This window comes from Mauremys reevesii, linkage group 10 (assembly GCF_016161935.1).
Source record: "Mauremys reevesii isolate NIE-2019 linkage group 10, ASM1616193v1, whole genome shotgun sequence".
In the NCBI taxonomy this organism is placed as follows: domain Eukaryota; kingdom Metazoa; phylum Chordata; order Testudines; family Geoemydidae; genus Mauremys; species Mauremys reevesii.
The window spans coordinates 4,234,170-4,249,541 of NC_052632.1; the positions used below are offsets into that span (position 1 = coordinate 4,234,170).

At 43.6% G+C, this 15,372-nt stretch overlaps 1 protein-coding gene across 1 annotated transcript in view; it reads right to left on the minus strand.

Moving 5' to 3' along the window:
• Positions 1 to 723: 723 nt before the first annotated feature.
• The window catches only part of PIAS1 (protein inhibitor of activated STAT 1), an 84,687-nt gene continuing 70,038 nt past the window's right edge, over positions 724 to 15,372 (minus strand). Inside the window, exons 9-14 of the mRNA XM_039491590.1 lie at positions 6,367 to 6,527; positions 4,848 to 4,978; positions 4,272 to 4,449; positions 2,451 to 2,593; positions 2,070 to 2,107; positions 724 to 1,049 (exon numbers count right to left, since the gene is read on the minus strand). Of these exons, the coding sequence (XP_039347524.1) occupies positions 756 to 1,049; positions 2,070 to 2,107; positions 2,451 to 2,593; positions 4,272 to 4,449; positions 4,848 to 4,978; positions 6,367 to 6,527 (945 nt within the window). The 3' untranslated portion in view covers positions 724 to 755. The remainder of the gene's footprint in view (positions 1,050 to 2,069; positions 2,108 to 2,450; positions 2,594 to 4,271; positions 4,450 to 4,847; positions 4,979 to 6,366; positions 6,528 to 15,372) is intronic.

Here is a 15,372-nt window from a genome sequence, read left to right on the forward strand (position 1 = left end):
TCTAGTGTGAAGGTGTGTCAGGGCTTTTATATGGGGCTAGATTCTATAAAACTGTCCTGTCTCAAAACAATACTTCAGCTTGAGATTGTATCGAGTCTAACCCATAAGAGTAGCTGACACACTAATGAGCCTGCAACAATGTTTGATCAAAGAGCTGGAACTCCACATGCCAACTGAATATACAACCATATAGAATCAGAAATGACATTTAAAACACACTCCCATATCCTGCACTACAGAGGGAATGCGGTGGAACAGTACAAGTAGGGTTTATATCACTTTAAGCATAATAAATCTGTGCTGAAAAGGGGTTAAGAGGAATTCAGTTCTACCATCAATTGTAAATGGTGTTTCCAAAAGAAAAATCCTCCTGCTACGTAAAACTTCAGAAATTCCTTTCCTTTTTCATTAACATTACTGTGAAGAAAATAATGCCATTTGTGTCCAAACTAAAATAAGTAACTCACAGGACAAATGCATAAGTGTAAAATCTTCAGCATCCAGAAAAATGAACTGAAGTTTCTTTCTTTTTTTTCTTTTTGTACTTTTTTTCTTTTTGTTTTGTTTTACCAGTCAGGCCATCTTAGGTTTATATACAAAAGTAAAACTGAAAATATAGTTTTGTTCTCTGTACATGTCTTAAGTTTTTTTTTTTCCTAAAAAAGGAAAAAACACCTTGTCTACATTTCTAAATAGAGTAAGATAAAACCAAGCACAAAGATCTCTTTTTCTGACAAGTTCATTTAGTCCACAACTTAGTCCAATGAAATAATGTCTGGTATGCCAAAGATCGATGCCGTGTCTGTGCTGCTTCGATTTGCAACTGGATGGCCATGATTCTCTCGCAAGCTGTTGGAGGACACAAGACTGCTGTTACTGCCACTATTGCTACCATTAGTGGCTGGGAGAGTACTGCTGCCTCCTGCATTCAACTGATCAAGAAACATCTGGGATGAAGCATATGGGAAAAAACGAGGGTGCAAGAGTTCTGGATCATCGGACGCAGAAACTGCTGCCGCTGCAGCAGCAAGAAGGGAAGTGTTGTAATGCTGTGGAAAAAAGACAACATTGTAAAGTTACACTTCTGATTCCACAGGTTTTCTTCACAGCGGCACAAAGGAAGTACAAAGTATCTGTGTATTCTAAGCTTCCTGAATTCTAGAAACTGACAACCATTTGTCTATTCTGTGTTGTCCAAGTGTTACTTCGTAAAACAATTGGTACAAGCAAGTGGACTGAAGACCTTGGTTTCTAAAGCCAGAAGAAACTTGGAAACAAAGTTAGTGCTGTTTGCTCCTACTGGATAGTAAGCAATCTCACAATTCCAGACTATACTGAGGTACTATTGGGATGGTGAGAAGCAGTGTAACTTCCCTTTCTTAACCCTCCCCCACAAAAAAAAACCAAACCCATCTATTGGAAAGAAACTACTCATACTTCAATTGAATCTTTTGGCCAAAATTAAGAGAGACAACCACCCACTACCATGACATTAAAGTCAGATACTTATTTTTACAGTAGGAAGACCTCTCGTATTGCACTCAAGAAACAGATACAGGAATAGTGTGCTTAAAATCAGTAGGTGGCTATCACGGTTCTCAGCAGTACCAGGTTTTTGGGGTTTTTTTTCAAATGTACAGGCAAGCCCCAAAAGAAGCGAGCTTTCAGCTTTAAAATGACATTAACGAGAAATACTAGTTGCCAATGATCCTTTTTAAATTTAAAATAATTTAAAGGTAATTTGCATTTTGCTCTTTCTGCCAGTGGTTTCCATTTTGCATTTCTCCACACAATGAAAGCAGACTGCTCAGGTTCACTTCCTGCTACACATATACTAATACAATGATGCAATATTTGCCATGCAAACTACAGGGCAATGATTACTTCAGAAAAATTTCCATTCCTGTTTATTTTATTATTCCAGAAAAATTTCTCGTAGCATTCAAGTTTTGTAAAGCCTTCTTTACAAAAACCTACACACTAGCTCAATTTCTGACTCTCTGGAATCCCTTAGAAGGGATTTACTTAAAATTAACTTATGCTGCATTACTCATTTTTCTACCACTTACCTGATTGTCTCCTGATAGGAAAGGGAAGAAATCTAATCCTGTGAAAGTCAAAATAAAAAGGTTTTCAGTTTCTCAAGAGAACGTTGCCCTCTTCCTTTCCCCTCCTCCCCCCAAAATGAAATAATTTAACCAAAGTGTGATGTGGATGATCATGACATTTAACTCTTAGTTATACTTAGACAGTGAAATACAGTTTGTAGGAGAGGTTCAGTGTTTTTATCCCTTCAAATAAGAGTTAACCTGAGTTATGCATACAATTATCTTCTATGATCCCCCAAAATAACATTTTGTATGACTGGACCACTAATCAATTGCATGTTTTCACTCCTTCACAACAGCATGAACTTTTCACGTGCAATTCAAAGCAGCGAGAAGCCGAACCTTGTAAATCATAAGGCATAGGTGTCATGTGGAATGGATGCCTGTAGTCCTGAATAAGTGATGTATTCATGTAACTTGTGTCAACAGGAGGAAGGCTTGGGGTTCTTGAAACTGGAGATGCTTGATGGGGTAGGTTTAAAATGCTGCAAAGGAAAGAATTTTTTCACACTTTGTAAACATGGTTGGTTTAAATGTTAAAACAGTTTGAAGATTGCAGATTTCTGCTTGCGGAAAAAACCAAAACCCAAAATACCAACACATGCATCCTACAGAGCTTTAAAAACCAAAGTTAGTCTTGAAGACATAAATTCAAAATGTGGCATGCATTACAGTAAAAGCACGTGTCACTCAGGCAAAAGACATATCCCTGACACCAGAGAGGACAGCCCCCGCCAAATTTCAAAGTCTTGTTCCAAAGCATAACGGTCTAGAACTTCAACAAATAACAGTTGTAAGAATTTTTTTACGACCCCAGGGGGGAGGAGGAACGACCCACATTTTTCTCTAATCTTGCTCTCGGAAATGGCTGAATCATTTGCACAGTCACACAAAATAACAGTCTGAGGCAGACATCTGCATGGAAAATTTCAGCCCCCATGGTTACATTTTGTCAAAGTTATAAAGATATGAAAACAGGTTTTATAATGGAAAGTGTTAGGCAACTTTAACTTTAGTCAGAGGTAGCACTGCCTATCTTAAGAAAAGTATGAATAGCCATCACGATTCAGGACAAAAAGACTGAGGATTTAAGAGTTGTACGTATGTATATATAGTTAAAAGTCCACATAAACATCCCTACAAATATTTCTATATGCCACACAAGGCATTTCCTATGGAGCAACAGCCAAGGAGATCTTGACAAGACTCACATGATCACTGAGTGGCTTTTATTGCTGGGATAATAATCGGTACAATGGCACAATCCCTCTGTATAGACCCAATGTTTTCATCCATGCATGTTTTGCCAGTGCGGCTCTATTAACAGCATCGCTATTTATCTGGTTATTCTGCTATTCTATATAGCTACTTTGCTGGTGGTAGTCTTTGGCAAAAACAGACAACACACCCACACCACATTATGTAAGTTTCTCATACCCAGGGGCAGCTCCAGGCACCAGCACGCCAAGCGCGTGCCTGGGGCAGCAAGCTACGGGGGGCGCTCTGCCGGTCGCTGCGAGGGCGGCAGGCAGGTTGCCTTTGGTGGCATGCCTGCGGAGGGTCTGCTGGTCCCGTGGCTTCGGCGGACCTCCTGCAGGCTGCCGACGAATCCGCGGGACCGTGGACCTCCCGCAGGCATGCTGCCGAAGGCTGCCTGACTGCCGTGCTTGGGGCGGCAAAATACCTAGAGCCGCCCCTGCTCATACTGCTGCTGTTCTCATTTGTGTACTTTGTTGCCACAATTCTCTACTAGCACAGATTAATTTCCATGCCTCTCAAAACATTTGTTAAACTACACACTAGCTCAAGGCCTTTTCCAGTGTTTTCCTTTTTTATCACAGGTCAGTTAAAAAAATGCTTCATCGCTGTACTATGTTTTGTAGTAAAACCCATAAAGTTCAGCCTGTGAAGCTGCAACAAGACAAATATTCACTTCTGCTAGCATACCACCATGTTTATAACTCCCAGTGTCTCTGTGAGTTATGAGCTACTGAGATCAAACCATAGTTTGTGGTATCAAGTTCTGTTGTAATGAACTCAGGACATACTTTGAATTGTGAACTTCCCAGGTGCAATTAAATTTCACTTGAAATTTGTTTTCACCATTACTTGTCATGAACATACTTTCATCTTAACTAAAAATAGTGTCCACTTCATTCTTACCCCTTATTATTTAGTGGTGATGCAGGAGAAATGGAAGGACAGCTCCTCTTGGCAGACGGTTCTTCCTCCTCTTCATCTGAGGAGCTGTCTATGGTTAGATCAATCACTTCTACTTTCTTATTTTTATTTGATTGATGGTGAGAAGACACCTGATGATCCAAAGAAGAACTTATGCATCCTACAAAGATTTAAAAAATAAGGTAGTTATTCAAGCCATAATTTATATTGTACATGCATTACAATGAAGAACAAGCGTCACTTGGTTAAATTAAAATTATACATGCTTGCCATAAATAAAGCTTAGAAGCCAAAACAAAAGTAAAAAGGAAACTATTTTAAAAAAGCATTAACAAAGCTTCAGAAATACAGACAGGCTCACATGGATGTTAATGTTACTCAAACATCTTACTTCAGATTAATCAATAAAAAGCTACCGCTACACAAAGAGAATTTTCATGTTCCGTTGCTCATAGAATTTTAGTACTCTTTTAGAAACAAACCCACATTTTAATATTTAAAACAATGTGGGTTAACAATACGGGATTTAGTTTGTACCTTCAAAAATTTAAGACTTACCATCAACTCCATTATAAGACGCGGTTACTTCTTGAACCTCCTTTTTTGATCTCATGGGAGCCCATGACCCATCCTCCTTAAACTGAATTTCATCGCAGTCTGTGCAGTACTTCAAGATTTCCATAAACAACCTGTGGAAAAAAAACCTTAATATCCATCTTCAAAAAATAAAATGGAACTGGAGAAGCACTTTAAATTAGATTAAATTAAAGTAAATTAGAACCACTCTTTTGAAAGGATTAGTCCTATTTGAGAATTTTGGACATTTTTCTCTCCTTAGTACAAGTTCTCAACAAGGAAACTGACATTTTAAAATATTACTTAAAATAATAACCTGCACATTCACTTAGATACAGTAGAATCTCGATTGTCCAAACCTCAATAAGTTGAGCTTCTTGTTGGCAAAACAGGTTTGTGCCCCGCTATGTATATTATGACGAAAATTTCCCTATTTATCCAGATTTAGTCAATGACTTCCCTGACATTTAGATAATCAAGGGTATTCCAGGAATCCAAACATTTGGGTAACTCAAATGGACTCTAGTACATTGCATCAAGAAATGATGCACAAATTGATAAGTAAACACATTTATTTCAAGGCAAAACAGTGAGGAACAATCACTGCTCATAACTGCACACCTCAATTTGTCTGGGTAACCATCAGTTGCTTGTTTCCCTTAAGATTCCTTCCACTATGGATGCAGTAATGTTAACAAAAAAATTAAACAAAGCTTCCTTAAACTGGCTGTGAACACAGCTGGCCTAACCATGTACCAAGCTGTCTGAGGGGCAGCCATTTCTGAAGCAGGCTCTCAGAAATTATTTCATGTGTAAAGTGGACAGGTCTACTGCGTAAAATGAACAAAATCCCTCAAAAGAGGTGGCCAGACAATACTACTTTAAGGAATGAATTTTCTATTCACTGTACAATTAGCTCTTATTTCTGTAAAATAATATTCTATGTTGATCCCTACTGCTAAGGGATAAAATCGAGAGGAAGGATTAGGAGAGAGGATAGTTAAAATAGCATAATCACTTTGATATTTCTTCTTTACCAACAGAGCTATAGATATTAGCTGTTTGGTGACTTAAGTGTAGCAATCCATAGAGATTTACCATTGGGAAATACGTTTCAACTTGGGAAAGAGCGATCCTTCCCAGTAAAATTAAGCTTTTTCTCCTGAACAGAACCACATGATAATTTCCCCATTCCCCCCAGGACACAGACACTGCTTTTGGAGAAGCAAATTCCTGCCCAGGTGGACTAGGTTCTGCAGAACTAATGCTGAGCACTGAATCCAAATGTTGCACGTGTGCATAGAAGCTGGTGCTTGCTTTCAGTGGCGTTTTTAGGTTTTTTTTTTAATAAGTAGCATCAGGGAAATAAATACATGTAACAACTCCAAATGTGGAATGTGCATAAAATTTAAGATAGGAATGTCTGCTTATAAACTATTCCCAGACACGGTACACCACAATTACAAAGTATGCACGGTATTTTGCTCCAAATGTTACTTACCCATCAATAATGAGGTGTTCATAGGGAGCCTTCTTGTCACAAACAGGACAAACCCAAGTAGGTTTCTTCTCATTCATTTGAATGTACAGAGTGGCATCAAAACACTGCAGATGTGAACAAGTCAGGGCCCTACATGGGATAGTTAGCCGCATTTTCCCAAGCTTCAGGAGGAGAAAAAAACAAAACAAAACAAAACTGTTGCCTCTTTTGAAAAAGAACTGTTCACCTGTTTTAATCAGGAAGATGCAACTGTGCTAGAGTTCAGTTTCTAAGCATTAAGTATTTTGAGAAATACAAGTTCTGATTACTATATTCAAGTTACACACCTTTGCTCTGGCTTTTCTGTGTAACTTATAGTATCAATAACAAGTCCTACTGCAAATAGATTTTTGTTAAACAAAGTTCAGACATGGGAAATGGAAGATCACTTCATTTTTACGCTGCTGGCCCAAAATGCAAAGTCAATACAGGACTAGTGCACTCGCTCTCAAAACATCAAAGAAGCTAAAAACACCAACAAAAGAGAACAAAGGCTCTGCTTGCAGTGAACTACTTCCTTCCCAAAGCTTCTCTGCAGCAACCTTTAATAGGGTGACCAGACAGGAAATGTGAAAAATCGGGACAGGGGGTGGGATGGTGTGGGTAATAGGGGCCTAGATAAGAAAAAGACCAAAAATCAGGACCGTCCCTATAAAATCAGGACATCTGGGGTACATCCAGACTACCTGCCGTATCGGCGGGTAGCGATCGATTTTTCGGGGATCGATATATCACGTCTCACCTAGATGCGACATATCAATCCCCAAACGTGCTCCTGTCGACTCCGGAACTCCACCGGAGCGAGCGGCGGTAGCGGAGTCGACACAGGGAGCCGCGGACGTCGATCCCGCGCCGTGAGGACCAGAGGTAAATCGATCTAAGATACTTCGACTTTAGCTATGCTATTCACATAGCTGAAGCTGCGTATCTTAGATTGATCCCCCCCCAAGTGTAGACCAGCCCCTGGTCACCGTAACCTTTCAGCAGCCTGAAATACCTGCTTCCATTCTCAGCAACATTCATCCATACAGTAGCTTCTAACCCTTATCTTTATTTTGTTTATTCTCCTTCCCTCCGGATTTCAATCACTAACACAAGTCATCTACAGATGGAAGAGGGGAGTCATACATCTCCCAGTGGAATATGCAGTGATGTTGGTATAGAGATCAGTCAGCAGGAGGTGCTATGCATGCCATGTGTTTGGCAACCCTTCCCCCAATACCCATGACCAAGCATATTATTTCTTTCACGTAGTACTAGTCCCCCTGATCCATATCTGTTCTAAATTCATCTCCCCCCGATGGTAGGTCAATGGCTCATTTGTCTTTTGGGCATAATACAAATTCACCAACTACAATCAGTATCATGATTAAGCATGTTGGAAACAGAAGACCTTTTGTTTTCCAGAACCTGGATGCTTAAATATGATGCAAAATAAACACCAATAGCAGCAGCAGCACAGTGACACAAAACTCCCCAGGAAAAGACCAGGTGGCCGCCTACAGATGTCCTGGATGGGGACATGGGCCAGGGTGTGGAGCTGCTGCTTCCCATCATCCAACCCAGTTCCAGGTTCAAATCCGGGCAGGGGCCGGCGCGCGCGCGTACAGACGGCGGTCTAGACCTTTAAGGGCGGCAACCATCGGGTGAGAGAAGACAGACTGCCAGGGAAGAGATCAAGACCTTTGACTTTCAGGTACCCAGAGGTAGTCGAGGATGGTCGAGATGGGGACCAAGAATGGGTTAAGACCTGCGCGAAACCCTCCTCTCTGCGTCAACCAACCAGGAACCAAGCTGCTAAGATGCAGCGACTGCAGGTTCGGGGGGACAAAGCCTGCGAGGTCCTGGAGTGATGAGGTCTGGCCATAGCGGAAGGAATGGGGGATCCCGGCAGCACAGCTCGAGCAGCAGGGTACCAGTGCTGTCTCGGCCAGGCGCGGGCGCGAGTATTCTGCGGGGCCCTGTCCCTCCCCTAGATGTTCGCCAACGTATGCACCCCTGGCAGAAAAAGAAAAAATCGCGAGTGGTGGGTCGAGTAAAGGTCCCCATAGTCCAGCGCGAGCTCTCTGCAGAGCGGGGAGGATCGGGGCCGCCTGCTTTGTTTTCGTAAAACATTGCTGTAGTGTTGACTGAACCCACCGGTGCGGTGGAAGGGCAGGGGGCTAAACCAAACTGGAGCCGAGCCGTTGACCACGAGCGTGCGCGCTGTGGGGGTAAATTGCCACATGGAAACATGCATCCTTCTTAGCGTCATCGGCGGCAAAGTCTCCCGTCGGAGGGAAAGGAATGATGGTCCCAGGTCCAGGGTCACCAACCTGAGCTGAGCTTGCACAGGTGTCTGTTGAGCCCCCAGTCCAAGAGGATGGAGACCTCCTTTCGCCCTTGGGGATGAGAAAGTATCTGAACAGAGTCTCCTCCAAGAGGAGGAGGACTTGTGAGAGGGAGGGAAGAGAGGGGGGACGGAAGGGGTGGGGGGGAGGGGAAACAAAAACAAAGCGCGTAAGCCGTGCTGGTTGATGGTTGAGGACCCAGCTGTCCGATGTTATAGCACCACGCCTGGAGAGCGGGAAAAAAGCGATGAAAAAAAAATAGGATGGATCCTGGGATCCGACGATTGTTAAATGGCCTAGACCTGGCCTGGGTGAAGGGCCTCCCTCCCATCCTTCAGGTCTGAATTCTCAGTCCCTTCTCTCCTGAGAGAGACCCTGTGTATCAAGGAGGTCCTGGAGGGAGGTGGGCATTGGATTGCATGCGCGCCGCATGGGTTATCGGAAATAGTTAGTTCTGCTCTGGAGTCAGCGGAGTCCAAGGCGCCCGAATCAATGACAGTCTCTCTCGCGCCCCGCGCGCGTGGGGAGGGAGAGGAGGCGACTGCCAGATTGCGTATTGAGCTGAGGGTGTGCGGATAGGGTAATGCCACTGCGACTGGGGCGTCGAACCCACAACATCCGTTATTATAACCGGACGAGCGGGACCTGCGTGTGCGTGCGGCGGCGCGGCCTGAGCTCGGCGCGCGCCGGAGCTCGACCTCGGGGCGATCAGCGTCGTCGTGCGGCGGCGGGAGGAGTATCGGTGCAGCGGTCTTTGGGCGGACCTCTTGCGGTGATCGACCGATCGAGGATCGGGACCCGGAGAGGGGGACGCGATGGGCGTCCGTCTCTGGGGGTCCGGCTGTCAGGGGAGGGAGGCTGCATCATGGCGGTCGCCCCACGGACTTGGTGCCCCGGGGGCGGGCGCCAGCGGCCGGGGAGGCTCAGCTCCTCTCGATCGCCTCCGCGCGGCGCGGGCCGGCGGGCGCGGACTCTACCCTCGGTGGGTACCGTGGTGGGGGGCGGTGGGGACTCGGCCGCCCGTTGGCGCCGCGGGCGCGCGGCCGTGCGGCACTGCTGTGCACTGCACTGCCCCTGCCGCTTGTGTGTGAGGGGCGGCTGGACTGGCGGTTTTCTGCTGATGTTTAGAAGAGCCCGCCGCACCTTGTGCTTCCTTCCTGGGGCGCGCGCGCGCTGCTCGCGCCGATGGCCGCCGATGGGAGCTGGGCGAAGAGCCTCCTGTAGTAACTTATTTCGGCGAGTTCTCGCGCGTCCGCTCCCGCTGAAGGCCCGGCCACGCAGATCGGGCACTTGTCGGTTCTGGCAGCCTCCTGTGACAGCCGAGGGCGCAGGTTCAACGGGTCACCACCAGCACCACCGCGCGCGGGCTTGGCGCGCGCAGCGCGGCTCCCGGTGCCCTGGCACTGGGCGACACTGGCGGGAAGTGAAGAGGGCCCCCCCCCCTCCCCTTCCCTACTACTCTACTCTACTAACTATAAAACTATACAACTATCAAACTAACTAACTAACTAACTAGCAAGAGATGAGAGAAGAGCTAGGGGAGTGGAGGGAGCTGGAGCACTGCACCTCCACTGTTCCAACTGGCCAAGAAGGAAGAAGGAAGGGACTGGGGCGGGACGGCGGGGGTATATAATAACAGGCAGAGATAGAGCCACCCAGGCCAGCCCAGCCAGCCCGCCGAGTTGCTAAAATAAAAAATGTTCGAGAGACGCACGGCGCGCACACCTAAATTGGAATGCATAGGAGCAATCACTCGAAGAAGAAACACAGGTTAATGAGAATTGTAACAAGATTTGCAGTATAAGACGTTGAACTCATTCTTAAATACACGACACCAAATAAAGCAATGCCACACCCATCAAGAAATAGAAGTTTTCTTCTCATAATACCATTACCACATTGCACATATAATTTCTGAGTACTAGTTAAGACTTAATAGGATGCCTAAATACCTATTGTTCTGAATGTGTGTGTGCAATGTGGACAAGTAACGATGGCCTCATTTCCCAACTTTGGCATGAAAACTTATTGGGTTAGATCCTTCAGTTTGGCCAAGCTGTGTTCATGTTACTAAGGTAAAAGATGCCGAGGGGATGGAAAAAACTCACAGATCCTCTTTACACACTACATAAAGGAACAATAAAAGGTTCAAGTCCAATATTTTTGGCAGCAGTCTCACAACATTTAGCCTAATACATTGTCAATGTATAGAATAGTTATCGTCACAATAAAAAGAGAAAAACTAAAAAAAGGGAAGTTAAGAATTTGCAGAAAATTGCAGAACCACAATAGTTGCCAGATTTGGGGGGAAAACATTCATGTCAATTATTCTCTCCTGTCCTCAAGGCTGAGGTTATTTTTGGAAAAACACACAGATTGTCTTTCAAACTTCCTCATGCAAACTGTCCTACCAGCAGCCCCTTTGCTTGCTGAATCTTGGGTCAGCTCCTTCCAGGTGCCTGCTTGAATTTCACAAAGTTGGGGTAGGGCTTATTTGCAAAAGCAGCTTACAAGGCAATTCAGAACATATTCAGAGGTGATTTTTCAGCCTCGTAGAACCTTTATATTTTTCTCTTCTCCAATTTAGGACCCAATCTCGCAACTACTTTTATAAGCAAGAATTATTCCTGCAAGTCAGGGCTGCAGGACGGGGCTTTTAGCAGCCATTTTTCATCATGTAGGGCTGAATACATGCCATGCTTTACATTCTTTGGTTCTGGTACTTGAATTACTGCAGATTAAGAACATTTAAAAAAAAAAAAGATAAGACTTTACTCTCAAAAAGCGGAAGAGATTTCCTTCAAACTTTCCCAAGGAAAATTTACCTTGCGTCTGAGACCAAGCATTGACAGTTTCAGAAAGTTATGTATTAGCAAATGAAAACAAGGGTTTTGTCACAGAATTGTGTTCACGACCATGAATAGTATGTTATTAGTCACCATCCTTTCGTTTATATTGCAAAAGCCACTTTACAGGACACACGGGAAGATATGATATCTGTCCTTAAGAACTTCTTCAATGACAGAATAGCAAAAGAGGAACAGTGAAGCACTTTAAAACTAGACTGCACTAAACAATGGGCACGCTGAAGGATAACTCCCAAAGTGTGGGCATGTTACATACACATCACCAGGATGATACAGAAAAACATGCCTAAAATATTCTGTTCTAAACCTTCCCGTTTATTGGAAGAGACTAGGCTTAAAGAGAAAGAGGAAGCATGGACTGCAATAAAAACTACTCCACAAGAGCTACTTCTCAATGCTAGCTTGGGTATTTCGTTTATATTTCACATCACTAAAAACTTAATTTTTCATTTCTGCATTAACTTTAATTCAGCTATCTTTAAGCTTGCAGCCATGGAGACTGCCTTGCAGAAGTCCTTCCTGCTCTAATGTGAATTCGTCTGAACCAAAACTCAGCCAAAGAGCTAACATTTAAAAAGCTCTAGCTAAAAGGACAGATTATGAGACCCCAAATTGCATTAAAAAACCTCTTCCTATCTCTATGCATAAAAGAAAATACCTGTAAAGCTTGTTTATTCCTAGATCAATTTCTAGGTATGTTTAAGAGTAAAACTGATGGACTGTTCTTTCCCTCTATAAACAGGGATAAGTAGGACAATAAACAGATGTATTGTTTTAGAAAACTGGTCAGCAGGAAACCACAAAACCAAAAGGTTGCAAAAATGATGAATTGCCAAAAGTACCAATGAAAGGCAATCAGCTGCTACTGAAGTAAACATCTGTAACCCCAAAAGATGCACAAGGATTTAAGTGACTGAGCTACTATATTAGCACTGTTAACGCCTAAAAATTAGACAGTTCCTGGATTTACTAAATGAATTCCTATTATTGCTTTTCATTGGAACCTAAATAGTCTTTAACTTTAGGAAAAAAGAGCATTGTACTTAAAGAATTAAACCATGACAGCACAGTACTAGTACTTCCTAAGGTACTGAGGTTTCCAACAGTACATAGCAAAAATGTAACTATGCAAAGATTCAACAAAATCAAGCTAATAATATTATGAATACAAGAGTGTTCTTGACCTTTAAATTAATGCATTATTTGTATTACATCTCTCAAACCTCTTAAGAACAGGATTTCACTTTTTATAAAAGCAATACTGCTGCACTCTCTTGCGCTGAATAAAAAGAGTACTTTTATCTGGTGACATAAGTGTTAAATACTATTATAGCTAATATGTGCCATACCAAAAAGCCTTACGAATGAAGATTAAATATCAAAATATCCAGCACAGCTATAAACACATAATAATCTGCCTAACCAATATTTTTATGAAAAAGAGTCAGCAAAGTGAATTGTGCTCTTTGCAAGGTGGAGCTTTTGTATCCAAAAATATCTTTCCATTGTCAGAATTTAAGAGGCCATTTAATAACCTTACAAATAAGCCCCAATTTTGCCAGGCAACAGAGTAAGTAGCTAAGTCAGCTTTATTCTTGAGAGTCGCATTTCAAAACTGAAAACTTTCAGCGTCAGGCTTGAGTGGATCTAGACAAATCAGGAAACAGATGCATCCTTATTCTTGACACAGTTTACGTTTTAGCTGCAATTAAGACACTCTGTTGACCAATGACAAAGCACACAGTAATGAAGAAGTATGTTACATTTCATGGGAAAACTAAGGGTATACAGGATGCAAAATAAAGTTTAAACCAATTATTCATATTGTGTAATTCAGCTGGTGAAAAGAACTGTAATATGTACAAACTATTGTTTAATTCCTCTTATCTTCCAGCTCCTTTTACCTCAGTTAACAGTTCAATAAATCTGTTTTAATTAATGTATCTGATCTCATTTCCAAATTCCATGGGACTAATAATTAAAGTAATTTGTGAGTTGCACAGATTGGTATGGCAAGCAAGCAATCCTGTCTATTTCAAATTTTGCAGCAACCTTTATTTGCTTAAATGTCCTTTGGACTATTGATTCTTTTTTTTAAATTGAAAACAATAAAACCCTATCATTGAAGTGTACATATACACCGATCGACTTCAGTTACAGGAATTTAACTCTTTGGCTCCAGGAAGCAAGTTGTTGGTGTACATGTATACGAGGATAAATTCATCTTATTGCTAATAATGGCCATACCACGGCCAAGCACCCAGGAGTTAAACTATGTTCAATATCTAGATAAACTATCCTCTTTTAGGACCCAACCCATCAACACTTAAAGGTGATTAACTTAAAGCATTTGCATAGCTCCAGTGAAATGAACGGAACTACAGTAACTCCTCACTTAAGGTTGTAGTTATGTTCCTGAAAAATGCGACTTTAAGCGAAATGATGTTAAGCAAATCCAATTTCCCCATAAGAATTAATGTAAATGCGGGGGTTAGGTTCCAGGGAAATTTTTTTCACCAGACAAAAAACTATTTTATATATCTATATACACACAGTATACGTTTTAAACAAACAATTTAATACTGTTCACAGCTATGATGATTGTGAAGCTTGGTTAAAGTGATGAAGTTAGAGGGTGGGATATTTCCCAGGGGAATGCCTTGCTGCTAAATCAGTGGTTCTCAAACTTTTGTACTGGTGACCTCTTTCACATAGCAAGCCTCTGAGTGCAGCCCCTCCCCATATAAATTGAAAATACGTTTTTTATAAATTTAACACCATTATAAATGCTGGAGGCAAAGCAGGGTTTAGGTTGGAGGCTGACAGCTCACGACCCCCCATGTAATAACCTCGCGACCCCCTAAGGGGTCCCAACCCCCAGTTTGAGAACCCCTGTGCTAAATGATGAACTAGCACTCAGCTGAGCCCTCAAGGGTTAACACATTGTTGTTAATGTAGCCTCTCAGGCCACAAGGCAGCAGGAATGGAGGGGAGGGGAGAGAGCATAGCCAGGGGCGGCTCTAGGTATTTTGAAAGAGCAGCAAAGAGTCTTGTGGCACCTTATAGACTAACAGACGTTTTGGAGCATGAGCTTTCGTGGGTGAATATCCACTTCGTCGGATGCATGTTGGTATTTTGCCGCCCCAAGCACGGCAGGCAGGCTGCCTTCGGCGGCTTGCCTGCAGGAGGTCCCCAGTCCCGCGGATTCAGCGGCATGCCTGCGGGAGGTCCGCCGAAGCCGCAGGACCAGCGGACCCTCCGCAGGCATGCCGCCGCAGGCAACCTGCCTGTCGCCCTCGCGGCGACCGGCAGAGCGCCCCCGTGGCTTACCGCCCCAGGAACGCGCTTGGTGTGCTGGTGCCTGGAGCTGCCCCTGAGCATAGCAGACAGAGACAGACACACACCTTGTGGGGGGGGGGGGGACAAAGAGAGAAATGCACACTGCCCCTTTAAGTAAGCTGACCCACTCTTAAGTGCATTGTCTTTTTAAGTGGATCAGGAAGTTGAGACCAGCAGCTGCTGCCCCAGGCTCTCTGTCTCTCTGGTCTGTGTCCCCACCCTGCTCTATATGGAGAAGAAGGAGTAAGCAGGGTGTAGGAGGGGGACTCCCTGACATTAGCTCCCCCTCTTCCCCCCCTCCGCCTCCCGCACAGCAAGCAGGAGGCTCAGGGAGCAGCTCCAAGGCAGAGAGCAGAAGCAGCACATGGCAGTGGGGGGAGGGACAGCTGCAATTGCTAGCCTGCTGGCAGCTGCTGCACAGGGAACTTAGG